The 16,453-nt window shown below is 33.2% G+C and overlaps 1 protein-coding gene across 1 annotated transcript in view; it reads right to left on the bottom strand.

The window, feature by feature from the left end:
- Positions 1-16,453, bottom strand: part of LOC144845422 (lysosomal alpha-mannosidase-like) — a 114,721-nt gene that overhangs the window by 28,861 nt on the left and 69,407 nt on the right. Inside the window, exons 8-13 of the mRNA XM_078702744.1 lie at positions 14,228-14,428; positions 8,870-8,939; positions 8,645-8,684; positions 5,506-5,575; positions 4,230-4,343; positions 233-349 (exon numbers count right to left, since the gene is read on the bottom strand). Of these exons, the coding sequence (XP_078558870.1) occupies positions 233-349; positions 4,230-4,343; positions 5,506-5,575; positions 8,645-8,684; positions 8,870-8,939; positions 14,228-14,428 (612 nt within the window). The remainder of the gene's footprint in view (positions 1-232; positions 350-4,229; positions 4,344-5,505; positions 5,576-8,644; positions 8,685-8,869; positions 8,940-14,227; positions 14,429-16,453) is intronic.

The raw sequence follows: 16,453 nt of genomic DNA, 5'->3' as shown, positions 1-16,453 counted from the left end.
CGGTGTGTATTTCTGGTAATGTACTGTAGGTGCTGCACTGCTGGCTGCTGTGGGTCCGTGGAGGGCCTAATCTGAATTTCCTCAGTTTAAGGACAAATATTAATACCTTAACCTTTTACCTTTTTAACATTATTGATCATATTGAAGGTGAAGAGGTAACATTTTATGTGTCAATATAAAATAAATATGAAAATAGGAATTTTAGATTGTTTTTTATTATTACAAAACTTACTATACTTGTTATTGGCTTTCCATCGGGGCCTTTAACAAGGAAATTATCACCATTGACTGGAATGCGTACAAATTGCGTCACTACTCGTCCAATTGGATTATAAACCACAACAGCAAACTGTATTTTAAAAATACAAAGACAAATTATTGTGTAATATATATTAGGTGATAAACCACTTATCGGTGAGTGCAGCACCTATTATTATATGCTATCAATTTATTTTTCTTTATTCTTTCTCTTTTTTTAAAGCTTATAATGCATAAATAATAACTTTTAAATAAACATGGCAACTATGTAAAAATATTTAACTTTCATGTTAAATGTGCTGTTCCATACTGAGTGGTGCAATTGTTTGGGTTTTTTCTTCTGTTTCTTTATTTGAGTCTACCTACCTTGTCTACCTTGTCATCTGCCAATTGGCAGGTCCATGACATTTTCTTCTACTCTTCTCTATTTAATGCTTTGTCCTTTAGTTGGTAATATTTGTTTCCATTTTTAAGTCTATCCAGTAGCATTTTTCTCTTCCTTCCTCTACCTGCTTTTCCATCGTATCTACCCTCCATCACAATTTTTAATAATCCTCCATTTCTAATACTGTGACCAATCCATTTCTTCTGCTGTTCATTAATGCGTTTCATTAGTTGTCTTTCTTCTCTTATTTCATCTTATTTCATTCAAAATGTCATCATTCCTTCTGTGCTCTGTGTATTGAATTTTTAGCATTTTTCTCCAACACCACATTTCAAATGCATCTATTCTGTTTATTCCCTCTTTTTTTAATGTCCATTTTTCGCATCCGTATAATGCAACACTCCATACTAATGCTTTAACCATTTCCTTTCTTGTTTCAATACTTGCTTTACTTGTTAAGTTTGTTAGGAATTTCCCCTTTGCCATTCCTATTCTCCTTAGAATCTCACTCATTTTGTTCCCAGGTAGCAAAAGGAATCAACTTGTTCAATAATTTCCCCATCAACATATATTTCCATTTGTACATTTGCTCTTTTTGTAATGCACATTACTTTAGTTTTTCTGGTGTTTATCTTCATTCCATATTCTTTCCCTGCTTCATTAATTTTCGTTAATATTCTTTGGAGACCGACATTAGAGTTATCCATCACAGCCTTATCATCAGCAAACTGTACAGTTGAGATTCTGTGACCACCAACTTTTACTCCATCACTACAGTCTGTAAGTGCTTCTGAAAGTAGAAATTCTTCATAAATGTTGTAGAAGTTAGTTGACAGTATTCCTCCTTGTCTGACACCTCTACCTATCTGTGCTGGTTCAGATAACTGCCCGTCTATTATAATTGATGCAGATTGATTGATATACAGCTCCCATATTAACCGTCTGTCCCGATAGTCAACACCAATTCTATACAAGATCATCAATTTGATCCAATTAATCCTGTCGAATGCTTTTTCATAATCCACAAAGCATATATACAATTCGTTACCATATTCTAAGGATTTTTCTCCCATCACTCTCAGCACGGCAATCGCATCTCTGGTGCTTCTTCCTTTTACAAAACCAAATTGATCCTTTCCAATATACTCTGCAAGTTTTGATGCCAATCTGTCATTTAATGCCTTAAGTGTTATCTTAGATGTATGCGTTATGAGACTTATCGTTCGGTGTTCATCACATCGTTGGGTGTTTACTTTCTTCTCCAAGGGTATTACTACAGATTTAGTGAAATCCGCTGGCCATTTTCCTTGTGTGTAGATTTTGTTAGAAAGTTTGGTAAGTTCCAAGGTTGCTACTTCTTCTAGTTGTTTTAACATCTCTGCAGGTATCCCATCTATGCCTTCAGCTTTAATGTAGTCTTTTAATTCCGTTTGTAATTTCATCTTTCAGAAATATTGGTCCCAGACTTTCTTCATTTACATTTTGTTCATCTTCAAGCGGACACACTGTTGGCTTTAGATATGCAGCATATACTCTTCCAGATATTCTTTCCATCTTTGTCTTATTTCATTATTATCAGTTAGTAATTTATCTTCTTTATGGGTGCAGAACAGTTAATATACACATTTGCGGGAAAAAAGTATAGGAAAATTTTTTTTTTGTTTTTCTGATAGAGTATACCATATAGAATGTCAGAAAAAAAATCCCCATCCCAGGGTCTTGGGGAAAATTTTTTACGGCACTTTTAAATTTTGGCCTATATAAACACACACAAATTCCTATTAACACACACAAATACCTATATATAGGGGATAGGGAAAATCAATTAACAGTTTTTGTTACTTGCAGTTGTGTTTTAATGATTAAAATTAGTAGAGGCATACTTTAATAACTACTTCTCATAGTAGTTGATGAATCAAGTCAGAATCCAATATGGCGTCCAATTTGACGGGAAAAATAGGGTATTGCTAAACCCCGCAAACCTCCAAAAAAACATAGCAAACCCCACCAAACCAACATAAAAGTGATTGAATCATGAAGTGTACGACCCACTGGGTATATAAAATATTAAATTTCTACTGTTAACTACTTATTTTGGGGATAAAACATCATTTTTTGGTTAAAAATTATAAATCATTTTTACCAAAAAATGATGTTTTACCCCAAAAATAAGTAGTTAACAGTAGAAATTTAATTTTTTTTACATGGATATACCCAGTGGGTCGTACACTACATGATTCAATCACTTTTATTATGTTGGTTCGCTGGGGTTTGCTATATTTTTTTGGAGGTTTGCAGGGTTTAGCAATCATTTTTGACCAAAAAATGATGTTTTACCCCAAAAATAAGTAGTTAACAGTAGAAATTTTTTTATTTTTTTTACATGGATATACCCAGTGGGTCGTACACTACACGATTCAATCACTTTTATTATGTTGGTTCGGTGGCGTTTGCTATATTTTTTTGGAGGTTTGCAGGGTTTAGCAATCATTTTTGACCAAAAAATGATGTTTTACCCCAAAAATAAGTAGTTAACAGTAGAAATTTAATTTTTTTTTACATGGATATACCCAGTGGGTTGTACACTACATGATTCAATCACTTTTATGTTGGTTCGGTGGGGTTTGCTATGTTTTTTTGGAGGTTTGCGGGGGTTTGCGGGAAGTTAGCAATACCCTGTTTTTCCCGCCAAATTGGACGCCATATTGGATTCTGGCATGATGATGTCATTGTTATCGACTCGATTTATCAACTACTATGATAAGTAGTTATTAAAGTAAGCCTTAGCTAATTTTAATCATCATAACACAACTCCAAGTAAAAAAAAACGTGAATTGGTTTTCCCTATCCCCTATATATAGGTATTTGTGTGTGTTAATAGGAATTTGTGTGTGTTATATAGGCCAAAATTTAAAAGTGCCGTAAAAAATTTTCCCCAAGACCCTGGGATGGGGATTTTTTTCCTGAAATTCTATATGGTATACTCTATCAGAAAAACCCAAAAAAAATTTTCCTATACTTTTTTCCCGCTAAATTTGTACTGCACCCAGGCTATTAATACTGCTTGTGTACCCTTACGTCTTTTAGTGTTAATTCCTGATAGTTCCTGTATTACTTTATATGATATGTCACTCCGTCCAGCCTTCTGTAGATTATCTATTTCCTTACATTTATTACTAATCCACTCTTCTGTTGCCATATCTGTTGTTCTTCTTAGTTGATTATTTAGTCTTCTGTATTCCTTTCTTCCTTCTTCTGTGTTTATAATTTTCCTTTTCCTCCTTTGTTCCATCATCATCATTGTTGATCATCATTAGTCTTTCATTTATACATTTAATTTCTATAACTTTCTTTCCAAACTCTTTATCTAAGAGGATTCCAACTCCATGCTGTCCTTGTTTATCAGCACCAGAGTATATCAGTCTACATTTTCCACGATAATTTTCTCAAGCCACCGGACTGAATCCGGGCGCGATGTGAAAGCAGCTTTACTTCTAAGTTTAATTTATTTTCAATATTTAAAAATTAAACACAGATTACAGCACTTCAAAATTAGCTTGCAATTTGAGTAGTTTATTGTACTTACTGATTTGGAATCTTCTGTTACTGGACAAACACTGATGTTCAGCAAAGTACAAAAGGTAAAAGATGGAGGTGATGTTGCCGACATAAATGATCCCAGAGATACATTTACTAAATTCTATAACATAAAAAAAAACCAAATATGATATCAAGAAAATGAATTGGTGTATAAAGCAAGAAAACAAGTTAACCCTTACCTTACCTTTACTAATCAGAATTGGTAATGATCTGTTTTTTTAATAGTTCAGAGAGATTAATAGCTATCTTTATCATAATTATTATGTGCATGCATTATTCATGATTCTGCTATCATAACGTGGCATAATGTAGGCCTCTCTTGAAGGTTCACAACTATAGTTGTCAGGGGAAATCGCAGGAGCATTTTAAGGGGGTTTTTAAAGAGTCTAGGCTGTAGACACAAGTATTTGAACCGCATGCTGGGGCCTGTTGCGAAGCAGAATTTGTTCAATGACACCCCTAGATGACTGGAAATAATATCCTTGCACGTAAAATTTATGTTAAATGGCACCGGTAAAACCATAATTTCCAACATTAATTTTTATTTATCCACTATAAACTGTACAACACTGTTGCTTAAGCCACACTCCAAAATTGAAAAAAAAAATATAATAAGAAATTTGCAGAAAGAAGCAAAAACACTGTTATTTCAAAATTTTGAACGTCAATAATTACAAAAAAAAAACCAAAACTACGCACAATTATGATTTGGTCTTAAATTATAGGAAACCCCAGCAAGAATTATGGACAAATCAATGACCGTGACGTTTTTTTACCCCGAACACAGTGTGTGGTGGCCTTTATACCCTCTCATAACGCACCACAAGCAACTAGTCAGACAGAAATTCAATCTGCGCATATTCGGAAACATACTACCAAAAAAAATATGCTGACCGCTGTTACATTGTACGCAGTATTGCTGACTACCGTACTGTTTTTTATGCTGCAGTCTTTCAATTTACAAATATTCTCTTACAGCCCTAAAATTCATTAACATTATATGGATATTATAATATACGATGAAATGGAATCTAAATTTTAATTTAGGCTTGCAGAAAAAACATTTTTAGTATGAAATTAAGGATGCTGTGTCAAGTTTTTGCTAAAAACGTTGTTTTCGTTGTAAAACATACTATGATACCCATGGGGTGAACATTTCAGTTGTGGATGATCTACATTTCAGTTTTTTCAGATGGCATGTTTGTTGCCTTGGTTACAGAATTTATATTGGGATGTATAAGTATAATATTATTTTTCCATACCTGACAGTGACTTGAACCAATAGCCAATCTCTTAGCGTAGTCATCAGCCACATGCTGTTTTTCAGTGCCACTGTTAAGAAAGAATGACAAATTTTTGTCTTTAGCCGTTCTAACAAAGAATCTGCACTTTTTTATGGAACAAAGAGAATATATAATGCAACTAGATTTGAACTCGTCACTTTGACGAGTTTAGTTATCCGCACGACAAACTAGGTCCCTGGATAAGTTGTTTACCACAATTTAGCGCGTAGTTAAATTACACACACAGTAAAATAGCCAATCAGAACTTAGTCTTATTTGGTGAAGAGCTATGACGAAAGATACAAAAATCCTATATTGTATATTCGCGTGGCCATACGATGACGTCATAATGTCCAGTTAGCCATATTAAAGCATGATCCGATATCTACAAGTCATCAACTTCCAGAATATGTAATAAAAATAACTTTCACCGTTTAGTTTAGAAACTACGACTGTTTAAAAAAGGGCATAATTTTGACGAATTTTTGAACTTTTTCATAAAAAACGCGCACAAATTGTACAATTCAACGTGCATGTATGACATAATTTTAAGTCGAAATAGTTCCAAATTTGGTAAAATGACTATAAAAGGCTGGAAAAATATGATTTACGCAAAACATTGACGTATTTCACGCTTTGTGCATACCGCGTGCGCACAAATTTTAGCATATGCTTAAAATGACATGAAATGCGTAGAAAGTTGATTAGAAATTAATTTTGCGCATTTTGAAATTTTAAATGTGCGTGCGCGCGTAACTTTGTGCAATTTTTTTTCAACAGATAGTTAACGCATGATATAAATTTAACTTTTGTAAAGTTGCAATTTAAAATGTTATTTAGTTTTTTACCTATGTTAAATATGCGAAATTCATAAAATCGTGTGCGAGTCACATTGCACAATTGTAAACATCCTGAAAAGGTTCGCACAACTTCATATGAGTGACGATATGTTGAGAAAGTTACGAAATGTTATGTTTGCAAGTTTTACAGATACGCGTGACACAAAAAATTACAGAAAGAAAGAAGATAAAGAAAAAAAAGAGGATGAGGATGATGATGATTTCGTACAATCACAAGGAGTTATCTTGCAACTTCGTTGCGGTAACTAATTAGTCCAGTCAATTTAATGATATACCCATCACAATTTGCAATAGTAACAAAACAAGAATTTTTGAATTCCATATAAAGTGTAAAAAAAGTCACCGAAAATCAAAGGTCATTCTAAGTTAAAATTAATATGGACCTATAATATACATATAAACACAACAGGCAAAGAATATACGTACATGTATTACATATAATATATTGAACTAGTATTTAAAATACATTATATTCAAGTGTGTTTCATGTCATCTGAAAGCTAATATTAAATTTCCTATCCAGTGATAACATTTTATTTAGAATGTCATTTTTGCGGAAAAACACAAATTTTGGCTAAAAGTTTTCGCTGTAAAACATACTGGGATACCCATGGGGTGAACATTTCAGTTTTGGAAGATCTACATTCAAGTTTTTTTTTCAGATGGCATGTTTGTTGCCATGGTTACAGAATTTATATTCGGATGTATAAGTATAATATTTTAACAATTTTTTAAGTTTTACCAGTAGAAATACAAAGATGTTCAACAGCAGTTTGATAATGGCCTCCATGTTCTATGACGTTCAGACTGGACTAGATTGTCAACACACCTAGTGATTGAAAAGGTTGCTATGAGAAGCCTTGAAGACAACCAGAGGTTTGACAAGAGGTAGATGAATGAGTACTTCCAGGCCAAATATGCCCTGAAATGAATGTAATGCCTTGCAAGAGTATCAGGCCGTTGAACAATCCATTTGGTTACGACTCAAAGCCTTCATAGCATAATTAGGGACTTTACGAAACAGGACAAGAAGCCACAGGACGGTGATCATGAATAAATGTATGCATGAGCTTTTAACAAAGTGGCGGAGCTTAGCATAAAATCCCACCATCTTACTTTTTTTAGGACGATAAAGTTGGCATTTTACCGTTTTCGAAGAATGACTAGAAATAATGGCATATAACCTTAAAGATACAGTTCAAATTAAACTTAAAAGTGGAATTTTCGAAATTCTAAATAACAATTGAGCTTCTAATTTAATTGTTTAACACAATAACATTTTTATTGGATTAAAATGGTGGTTTAAAAGCAATACATACATATAATAATAATAATATGACAGTTTAGTTTTATGTTATTTTAAGAAAAATTGAGTTTTCGTAAGAGGTCATTATGACCTCTATAACTACATAACTGTTAAAGTAGGAAATATATATTATACACATTGGTAGTTATAGTATTTAGATATTATTGGCAGGCATAAATACCCACTACCTAAACCTACTACTACACTACCTGTTGTTCATAACATTTTATCAAAAATTATTTTCAATACTATAATACATAATTAATTCAAAATACATTTTTCCTAATTCATATGACGATAGGTACAGAAAAAACACTATTTTCATCAAATGCATCCACAATTATGGCAAAAGATATTGCAGTTAATCATTTTGTTGGGAAAAAGTGAGTTTTTATAAAAGGTCAATGACCTTTTGACCTAGTTACGTAAATAACTGTTGTATTAATTGTTTTTTTAATGCATATTAGTAGGAAATATAAATAATTATAATAAATATACTCTATACATTTATTTAGATATGATTATAAAACCATAGATTATAGGCTTCTTCTTCTAGTTATATCATTTTTCCATTGATGATAGGCACAGAAAAAACACAATTTTGATGAAATGCATCCACGATTATGGCATACAACAATGCAGTTAAAAACCAAGTATTGTATTATTTTTGTAAAATTGCATATTAGATATATATATTCTACACATTGATATCAAGATTATTGAGATTGGATTATAAAACCATTATGGGCATAAATATTACCCAAACCCCCCCCCCCCCTAAAAAAAAGATTTATGGAAAAAAAACACTATATAGTTGTTGAGATTATGTAAAAAATAATGTGTTCCAATGTTTAATTTTCGGTGACTTTTTTTCTAGGTCCACAAAATTGGTTTACTTTTCTCATAATTGAACTGCAATAAACAGAAAACCATGTAACCTATAATACATTACCTCACAGCATCATGATGTTGGGTTACTGCCATAGCTCTTTCTAAGAATATGATGAAATAGGTTTAAGTTCACAAAAGTAATAATAATCATGACATTCTAATAGTGCTATTAAAGAATCTTTTTTTTTTAATTTTCCCAAATGTTCATAACATTTTAAAAAAAACGGAAATAACATTTTTTTAAATATAAAATAGACTGAGGAATTATTTCATGCTCATGACTTACTTAATGTTTTGGATTCCGATGTTATATTAATTTGATGATTTCCTGCTAAAACTTCAAGTTGTTTACAAATCTAAAAAAAATATGTACCATTTAAAACAATGTCCAGAACAAAATTCAATGTATGTTCAGAACTTTCAGAATCATGATTAAAATGTTTAAATCGTAATATTGTCATTGGAGCTGATCAGTTTCTAACTTAACTAATTGAACCTTAAACGTATCAATCCAGTTGTATATGGACTCAATGTGTCAGGACCCCAAAAACACAGAGGTTACGTATTGGCCAGACTGTAAACAAAATCAACAGTCTACTTGAGAAAGCACACTGAACTGGACTTTTGCTTGCGAAACGTCGTTGTAAAGTACCATATTTAGCACTTTTCGATCTATTAGATCAACAAAAAAGAAAAAAACTCTCTCCTATAATATGCATTATTTCAGGTCTGAAATGGACAATCATTACTGTATTTATTGTTCATAAGGGGTTTTTAGGGAGCATTCATTCGAGAGGGCATTTATTATTATATTATGTTTGTGATTTCCTGTGGTTAAAGGATGTTTTTGACTAGGGCCCTGTTTCTGCTGCCAAGTAAATACCGTATTTAATACAGTATTTTTTTAATACTGTATATATACGGCATATTTTTTGCAGCGGAAAAAAAAGAAAAAAATACAGTATTTTGTATACCATATTTTCCCCACCAAATGCGTGGATAAAATACGATATTTACAAAAATACCCATTTCTGCTGCCAATAAAAAATACTGTATATTTTTGACCTGTGACATGAGGTCAACATCATGTTGTGTTTTGATTTTCTGTCCCTGTCAGCTGTTATACACACATGTATAGAATAGATATACTCGGCGAAAATGTGGAGCAAAGACGTTACCGTATTTACTATAAATCTGTGGGGGACGATAAAATGTCCAGACAACTAAAAGGCAATAAAAGACATTTCTAAAAAAATAAAGCAGGATTATGGAATAGACTTAAAATGGATATGAAAGGGTTTCTAGCAATACCATTTTATTGGCTTAACGTGTAGATCAATAAGTTTTAAGCTTGTCATAGTCATACTTAATGTTTTGGACGACGACAACGCCATCAATCATAGATTGATGCGAAAGCATGGTAGTAATTACGTATCGCTTTGATATTTTTATTCTTGGAAAAGTATGTTAGCTTAATCGAATAAAATTAATTCATATTATCAACCATGTTTTTTTTTAAACAGATTTTAATTTCGTTTTTCAAGGCCACTTTTCACGAAATTCATATCCAAATGCCTATCTTGCATAAATAAAAGTGTATATACGTCAACATTGGCACGGCGTGGTTACCTACAGATCATCATTATAGAGGATAATGTTAATAATAATATAGTACACTAACTGTGGTAACTGTGTACTGTGGTAAGTATACATTAGCAACCGCTGGCCACCCACTGTATCAATACCTATTATATTTATATATTTAATTTCTTCAACAAATTCATGTAAATAAATATTGATCTATAATAAGCATCAAATTTTTCAGGGCTTCCCCTAGATGTACGTTCGCATTGAACTTGAACGCAACGCAATCAAAACTAAATACTGAGTGAATGAAATCGGCAACAAATTGTTATATCGTCCTGTAATTAGTCACGTGTGGTTATTGAAGGGAAAAGTATGATCGTTTTGCTCATTGTTATAGCATGCTACATATGAGTGTCTTTTCCTGCAAATTAGAGGTGCCATTTATCATGCATTTTATGTGCACGAGTACCATTTTTCTGGCCATCTGGGGCGTCATTTAATAACATGTTCTGTCGATGGCCCTGGACAGGCACCTTTTTCCGCCATGTACGTGCAAACACTGACTTGCGCGAAACGCCCTGTTCTGACACTTTTACTCAAAATAAGCCTATGGGGAAAATGTCACTCTTTAATAGGCTTTTACCTCAGTTTTCATATTTAATATATCAATTTTTAATACATTTATTTAACGTGAGAGTGCCACATGGTGTTACATTTTCAAAATCGCATCAACTCAGCCTCAACCATGGTGGGGCTGAGTTGGTGCGGACTCTCTACAGTTGCGCCCCCCCCCCCCCTTTCACAAAATCCTGGATCCGCCCCTGTTGTATCATATATTATATACAGTATAAATAAACAATTCGTTTGTATTTTTACCTACCTACAGGTCTATAATTGCAGTGCTACTATGATAATTGATGGACGGGATAAGCAAATGCATTGTTTGATTGGAATGGAAGCGCAAATGTTAGAGTCAAATTATAATATTAAGGTACTGATACTGAGCATTGCCATTAAACTGTTGATCAAACCTACATAACACATTATACTAAATTATTATTTTGTTTTAAGGGCAGATAAACATGTGATATGGAATATAGAATGTATACATTTGTCTTCGTGCCATTAATTATACTGTATTCATTTTTCTTTTTTCAGGTGAATAGAAAGATGCCCAGCATACTTTATATATGCTAATGTATTACTAGACAGTACACTAGTAGCAGTGCATCATATAGTGTTTTTAACCATCTAAATAATGGGTCTGGGTATATAAACAAATAAACGACTACTGTAATTCTTGTTTTTATTTATTTAGCCAAATACTATGTACAATGGACATTTATGAAAAAATCCATCACTTGAATATGATGGAGCTGACTGGTGTTGATAGAATTAAAATGACTACTGTATCACTCAGGTCTCAAAAGTAATTTATGTCCCGTTTGATCCAAACTCATTTTGATACATTTGTTCAATAAAATTCATTCCAAACACTATTTCTGCCATATAATTTGTTGATGTTTACAATGTTATTACTAGTAGTACTATTACAGTTTTTCAAAGCCATCTCATGTACGTAAGTTTTCCAATAAAATACTACATTTTATGACTTGGTAACAAACAGAAAGAGGTTATTATTTAGCTACAGTACTAACTAAAATATAATAATCCTCTGCCTAACCTCTGCTCTACTTTAAGTAGAGCAAAAAACAAGTTCAACACGAGCTTACCTTTTTTATTTACGTCGCCTTTTACATACGTCTACACGCGCGCCTTGTCCACTTCCTGCTGGAGGTTCGTCGGTGGACCGGCAACTAAGTACTACTCTCTTGTACTAGCCTAGTACTAGCGAGACCTAGCCTACTTTGTAGTCTGCGCGAGTGGTTTAGTGTGAGATGTACAAATACACCCTTTCTACTTTTCACGTACAAATATTTGCAGACACAACTTCTTATTGATTTGTGAAATATCGATATTTTCTACGACTGCAGCAACAGGGAGCTTGCAACACGTGATTCTTGTGTATGATGGGTTTGTTTATTGTGTTTACACACCGTGTCCGCGAACGAGACAAGATGGTGAATTGGCCTGTATTAAAATTCATTAACCAATCACAGAACGACTGCTGCCGTGGCTACAACCCCGGGTGTTTCAAACTCTAAACTTGACGATCTTGTACGTGCGTATAGAACGTTCATAAAAATTAAGATGGCGTGCCAGTTGGTCGGCCATTTTGCGGACGTTTTATACAAAAATTTAATTTGTTTATTTCTCAAGTTCTACTAGGTATTTGAATCTATTTTTTTGTGTGTTGTTTATTAACATTAAAAGGATTCATACAAAGTCATTTTTTTTGAAATTTTAAAATCCTTTCATATCCGTTTTAAGAAAATTATCTTCAAAGCAAGTAAACTCAAAGCTGAAGAGCCTGCGAAACAGTACAACATTGCAAAAGACATAACTCTAAGTAGGTATCCTAATGTAAAAATTCAAATTAATGATGGTAATTTTTCTTTCAGTTAATCAAAAGGAACTTACTGAACATAAACTTTTGCAATTAAATGATTGAAATCGGATTATCCATGTCCGTTAAAGTGCCCAAAAAACGATGATTTTTGCTTGAAAAATGGCATTTTTCCCAATTATATTTGGAACCATTTTTGAAGGGAATTATAACTATTATATTAATAACTTTAAAGTTCTTATTGTTGCCAAACCCATAGATACAACAGAGTTGTACAAGAGGTGTCCTCACCCTCCAAAATTCATCCAAGGGCTTTTTGCCAATGTCTCAAAAATGCCCACAAATTTCCCGTCTTTAAATGATTCGTAACTTTTGAACCAGCGTATGAATTGACTTCTTTTTTTTTTGCATTGCATAGAATGTAATATTTATTTTAGTAAGATTATTTTTGAAAGGTATGTATCTCTGAAATACAACATAAAATATTGTTAAAAAAATGTTAAAATGTAAAAAAAATATATATTGTGTTAAAAAACTGTGTGGGTATTGTTTCTTTTCATAAAATATTATTTTTTGTAAGTATACATTTTTTTATAATTCTAGTATTTAAATTTATAATTATAATCATATATTATTTTAATTGATTTTCGAACCGCCAAAAATAAGAATTAAGCCCGTGCTAATTATGTGTTCGATTCCATTTTGAGCGCCGAGCCAGACGTAGACTCGGCCGCGCCTACAAGTTAAGTTATATATAGGCCTATAAAACCGGAACCAGGTAGTAGAAAGTGAGCCATAAAAAATTCCTTCATTGCGAATTTTAATTATCGACAAAAAAGTGAAATCAAAACTATGACGTTGTTCCATGTTCTACCATGTTTGTCGGGAAAGCGGAAAATACAAGCAAGTATGCGTGTGGAGATTGTGATTTCAAGTGGGGGAATTCTTTGAGAGTAGAGCGAAAATGCGCTCGCTGCTCAGTATAATTAGGTCAAACAGACTTAACACGACCACCCAAGAAGTATTTTTAGAAGAAAAGGGGTACTAAAAAATATGTTATAAAATATACCATACTTTATACTGCATTTTTAAACTGTATTTTGGGCAGTTGAAGCAGAAACAGGACCTAGGTCTGCAAAATTTATAAACCAATCATAATGTTATAATTTTGGTGTGAACTTTTGGAGGAAACATTTTATCCTCCTCTGAAGCCCTTAATTTGCATGTTGAGTATAAATAGTAAAATGTTTTTAGATATTGACAAGAAAGAATAACATCATAGTAGAAAGACGTATAGAGGACAAGAAAGGTCTAGTCTGATAGAAAGTTTGTATTATAGTATTAATACTGTACTACAAGAAAAGTTGTTATCATTGAATATACTTCTGTTGTATATGCATGTGGAGGGGCGTTTATTCGAGAAATTGATATAGGCGATATTTCGTGTTTATTAAAAATGATGTTCTATGTAGGGCATTTATTCAAAGGAGGCGTTTATTCGAATAAATATGGTATATCAACATGTTGAGGTAACTAACTCTTTGCTTTCACATCCAGTTTTTATGTCAGAAACAAACAATATACATTTACCTGGAGAAGATTGTTTGAAACGCGTTCATAGTACTTAAGGGCAGGTCTACTGGAGAAGTAGCCTGTCCAGTAGCTGTGTGGTTGATCAGCATATGGGAAAAAATCATCACTCTTTGTTGGCCAGGTTTTGCCAGCTTCATTCAAGCTTTTTACATAGCACGAAGGAGTTGAATACAGTACATTGATCTTAAATTCGTTTCCCTAAGAAAGAAAGAAAGAAAGAAAGAAGTATTAGTAGTATTCAGAGCCATATATAGAGAGAGTTACAGCATTGCGTTCACAGATTTTAGAAAGTCATGTGGTGTGCACGCCGGCCATGTTTGTGTCCAACTATGCCTATGTAGCGTATGGAGTCGAGTCATTTGCCTAAAAAATGTATAACATTCACAAGGCTTTAAATATCAAATTTAATATCAAAACAATCAATTTGTTTAAAGGTTTTTGTTAAGATAATAACGAAATCATAAAGTTACTGCGAACATGATTTTAAACAACAAAATGTAAAAACAATGCATTACTATAGAGAATCGCTGTACAAACTAAACGCACACGCGTAGTGCGTGCATGGAGCGCACAACCAGAGCCGTTCCGAAATTGCTATTTTTGTTGTTTAAAATCATGTTCGCAGTAACTTGATAATTTTTTTATTATTTTAACAAAAACCTTTAAACAAATTGATTGTTTTGATATTAAATTCAATAATTAAAGCCTTTTGAACGTTACACATTTTCAAAACAAAAGACTCAACTCCATACGCTACATAGGAATAGTTGGACACAAACACGGCTTCTAATCCATTCAATGTCGAAACTCTCTCTATACAGTATATGGCTCTGGTAGTATTTGTTGTATAGCGCCCTCTATAATGATCAGCATTCATGAATATATATTGTACAGCTGCAGTGTAGCATAAATGTAACAGCACGGTGGTGTTGTGGATGGATATACAATGGTTAGTGAATAAAGACGGTTGTACATAATAAAGCTGGTTCTAGGTGTGCTTTATTACTGTGTACTTTATGGTAGCCTTGTAATGACTGGATACTACATGGTAGCAGCGAGTGTTTGATGTACCCAGCCATTGTGGATTGTGTTTTTTTTTCACAGTGTGTTGTGTGCATACTAACTGAGCATAATAAGGTAAAGGTAAATATGGCTGTTTCGTGGTGATTCTTTTCTCGTGGGACAATTTGGTCCATTTCAAAGTGAAGTGGAGGAAATAGCGGACTACCTTGAACGCTTTGAATTATATTTTCTTGCTAATGATGTGTCCGATGTGAAAAAAACGCCGGTATTACTTAGTGTCATAGGACCGAAGGTCTACAAGACTGTTAAAAGCTTATGTGAGCCGGATTGTGTAAAGACAAAGTCGTATTCTGATATTTGTAAGTTGTTACTTCAACATTTTCGTTCAAAATGATTGCAGAGCCTTACCGATTTTATAAACGTAGTCAACGGACGGAGGAAAGTGTTGGCCAATATGCAGTTGAACTGAAACATTTAGCTAGGACATGTGAATTTGGTCCATTTTTGGATGATGCATTACGAGATCGACTAGTTTGTGGTTTGTTACGAGATAGTATACAAAGGAAATTACTTACTATGGAAAATGGTAAATTTCAGCAAATTGTTGATCAAACTAAAATGATGGAGACCACCATGAAGGATTTACTTGTTATTAAAGGGGAGACACAACCAGATGGTCAAAGTGCCAGTGTACAAGGTATTAATCGTGGTAAATACATGAAATCTCAATCATAAAACGCTGGTAACTGGTGGTTATTGCCGTAATTGTGGACACTCTAATGAGTTTTAAATGCCCAGCGAAGAGTAAGAAATGCCATAACTGTTCGAGGATGGGTCATTTTGGACGCATGTGTCGAGCTAAACTGCAACAGAAGAAAGTTGTTCAAGCTGTGGGTGATGATGGTGAATCTAGCGATGATGATTGCGAGTTATTTCTTGGAACAGTGCATCAAACTTGTGGTGAACGCAATTTGTGGAGAGCAGATGTTTTAGTGGAAAACATTGAAGTCAATTTCCTGTTAGACACTGGTTCTGAGTAAATATTTTGCCTAAACATTTATTTGACAGCTTGAATTCAAATAAATTATTACAGCCAAATAAAACTAAATTGGTTGGTTTCTTTGGTCAAGCCATACCCTTAGGACAAACTATGTTAACGTGTTGTGTTAAAGGTTCCAGGTCTTCGGTGAATTTTCTTGT

This window comes from Antedon bifida, chromosome 6, assembly GCF_963402885.1.
Source record: "Antedon bifida chromosome 6, ecAntBifi1.1, whole genome shotgun sequence".
In the NCBI taxonomy this organism is placed as follows: Eukaryota; Metazoa; Echinodermata; class Crinoidea; order Comatulida; family Antedonidae; genus Antedon; species Antedon bifida.
Note: the sequence above shows the minus strand (reverse complement) of the source record. Positions and strands in the feature narration are given on the sequence as shown.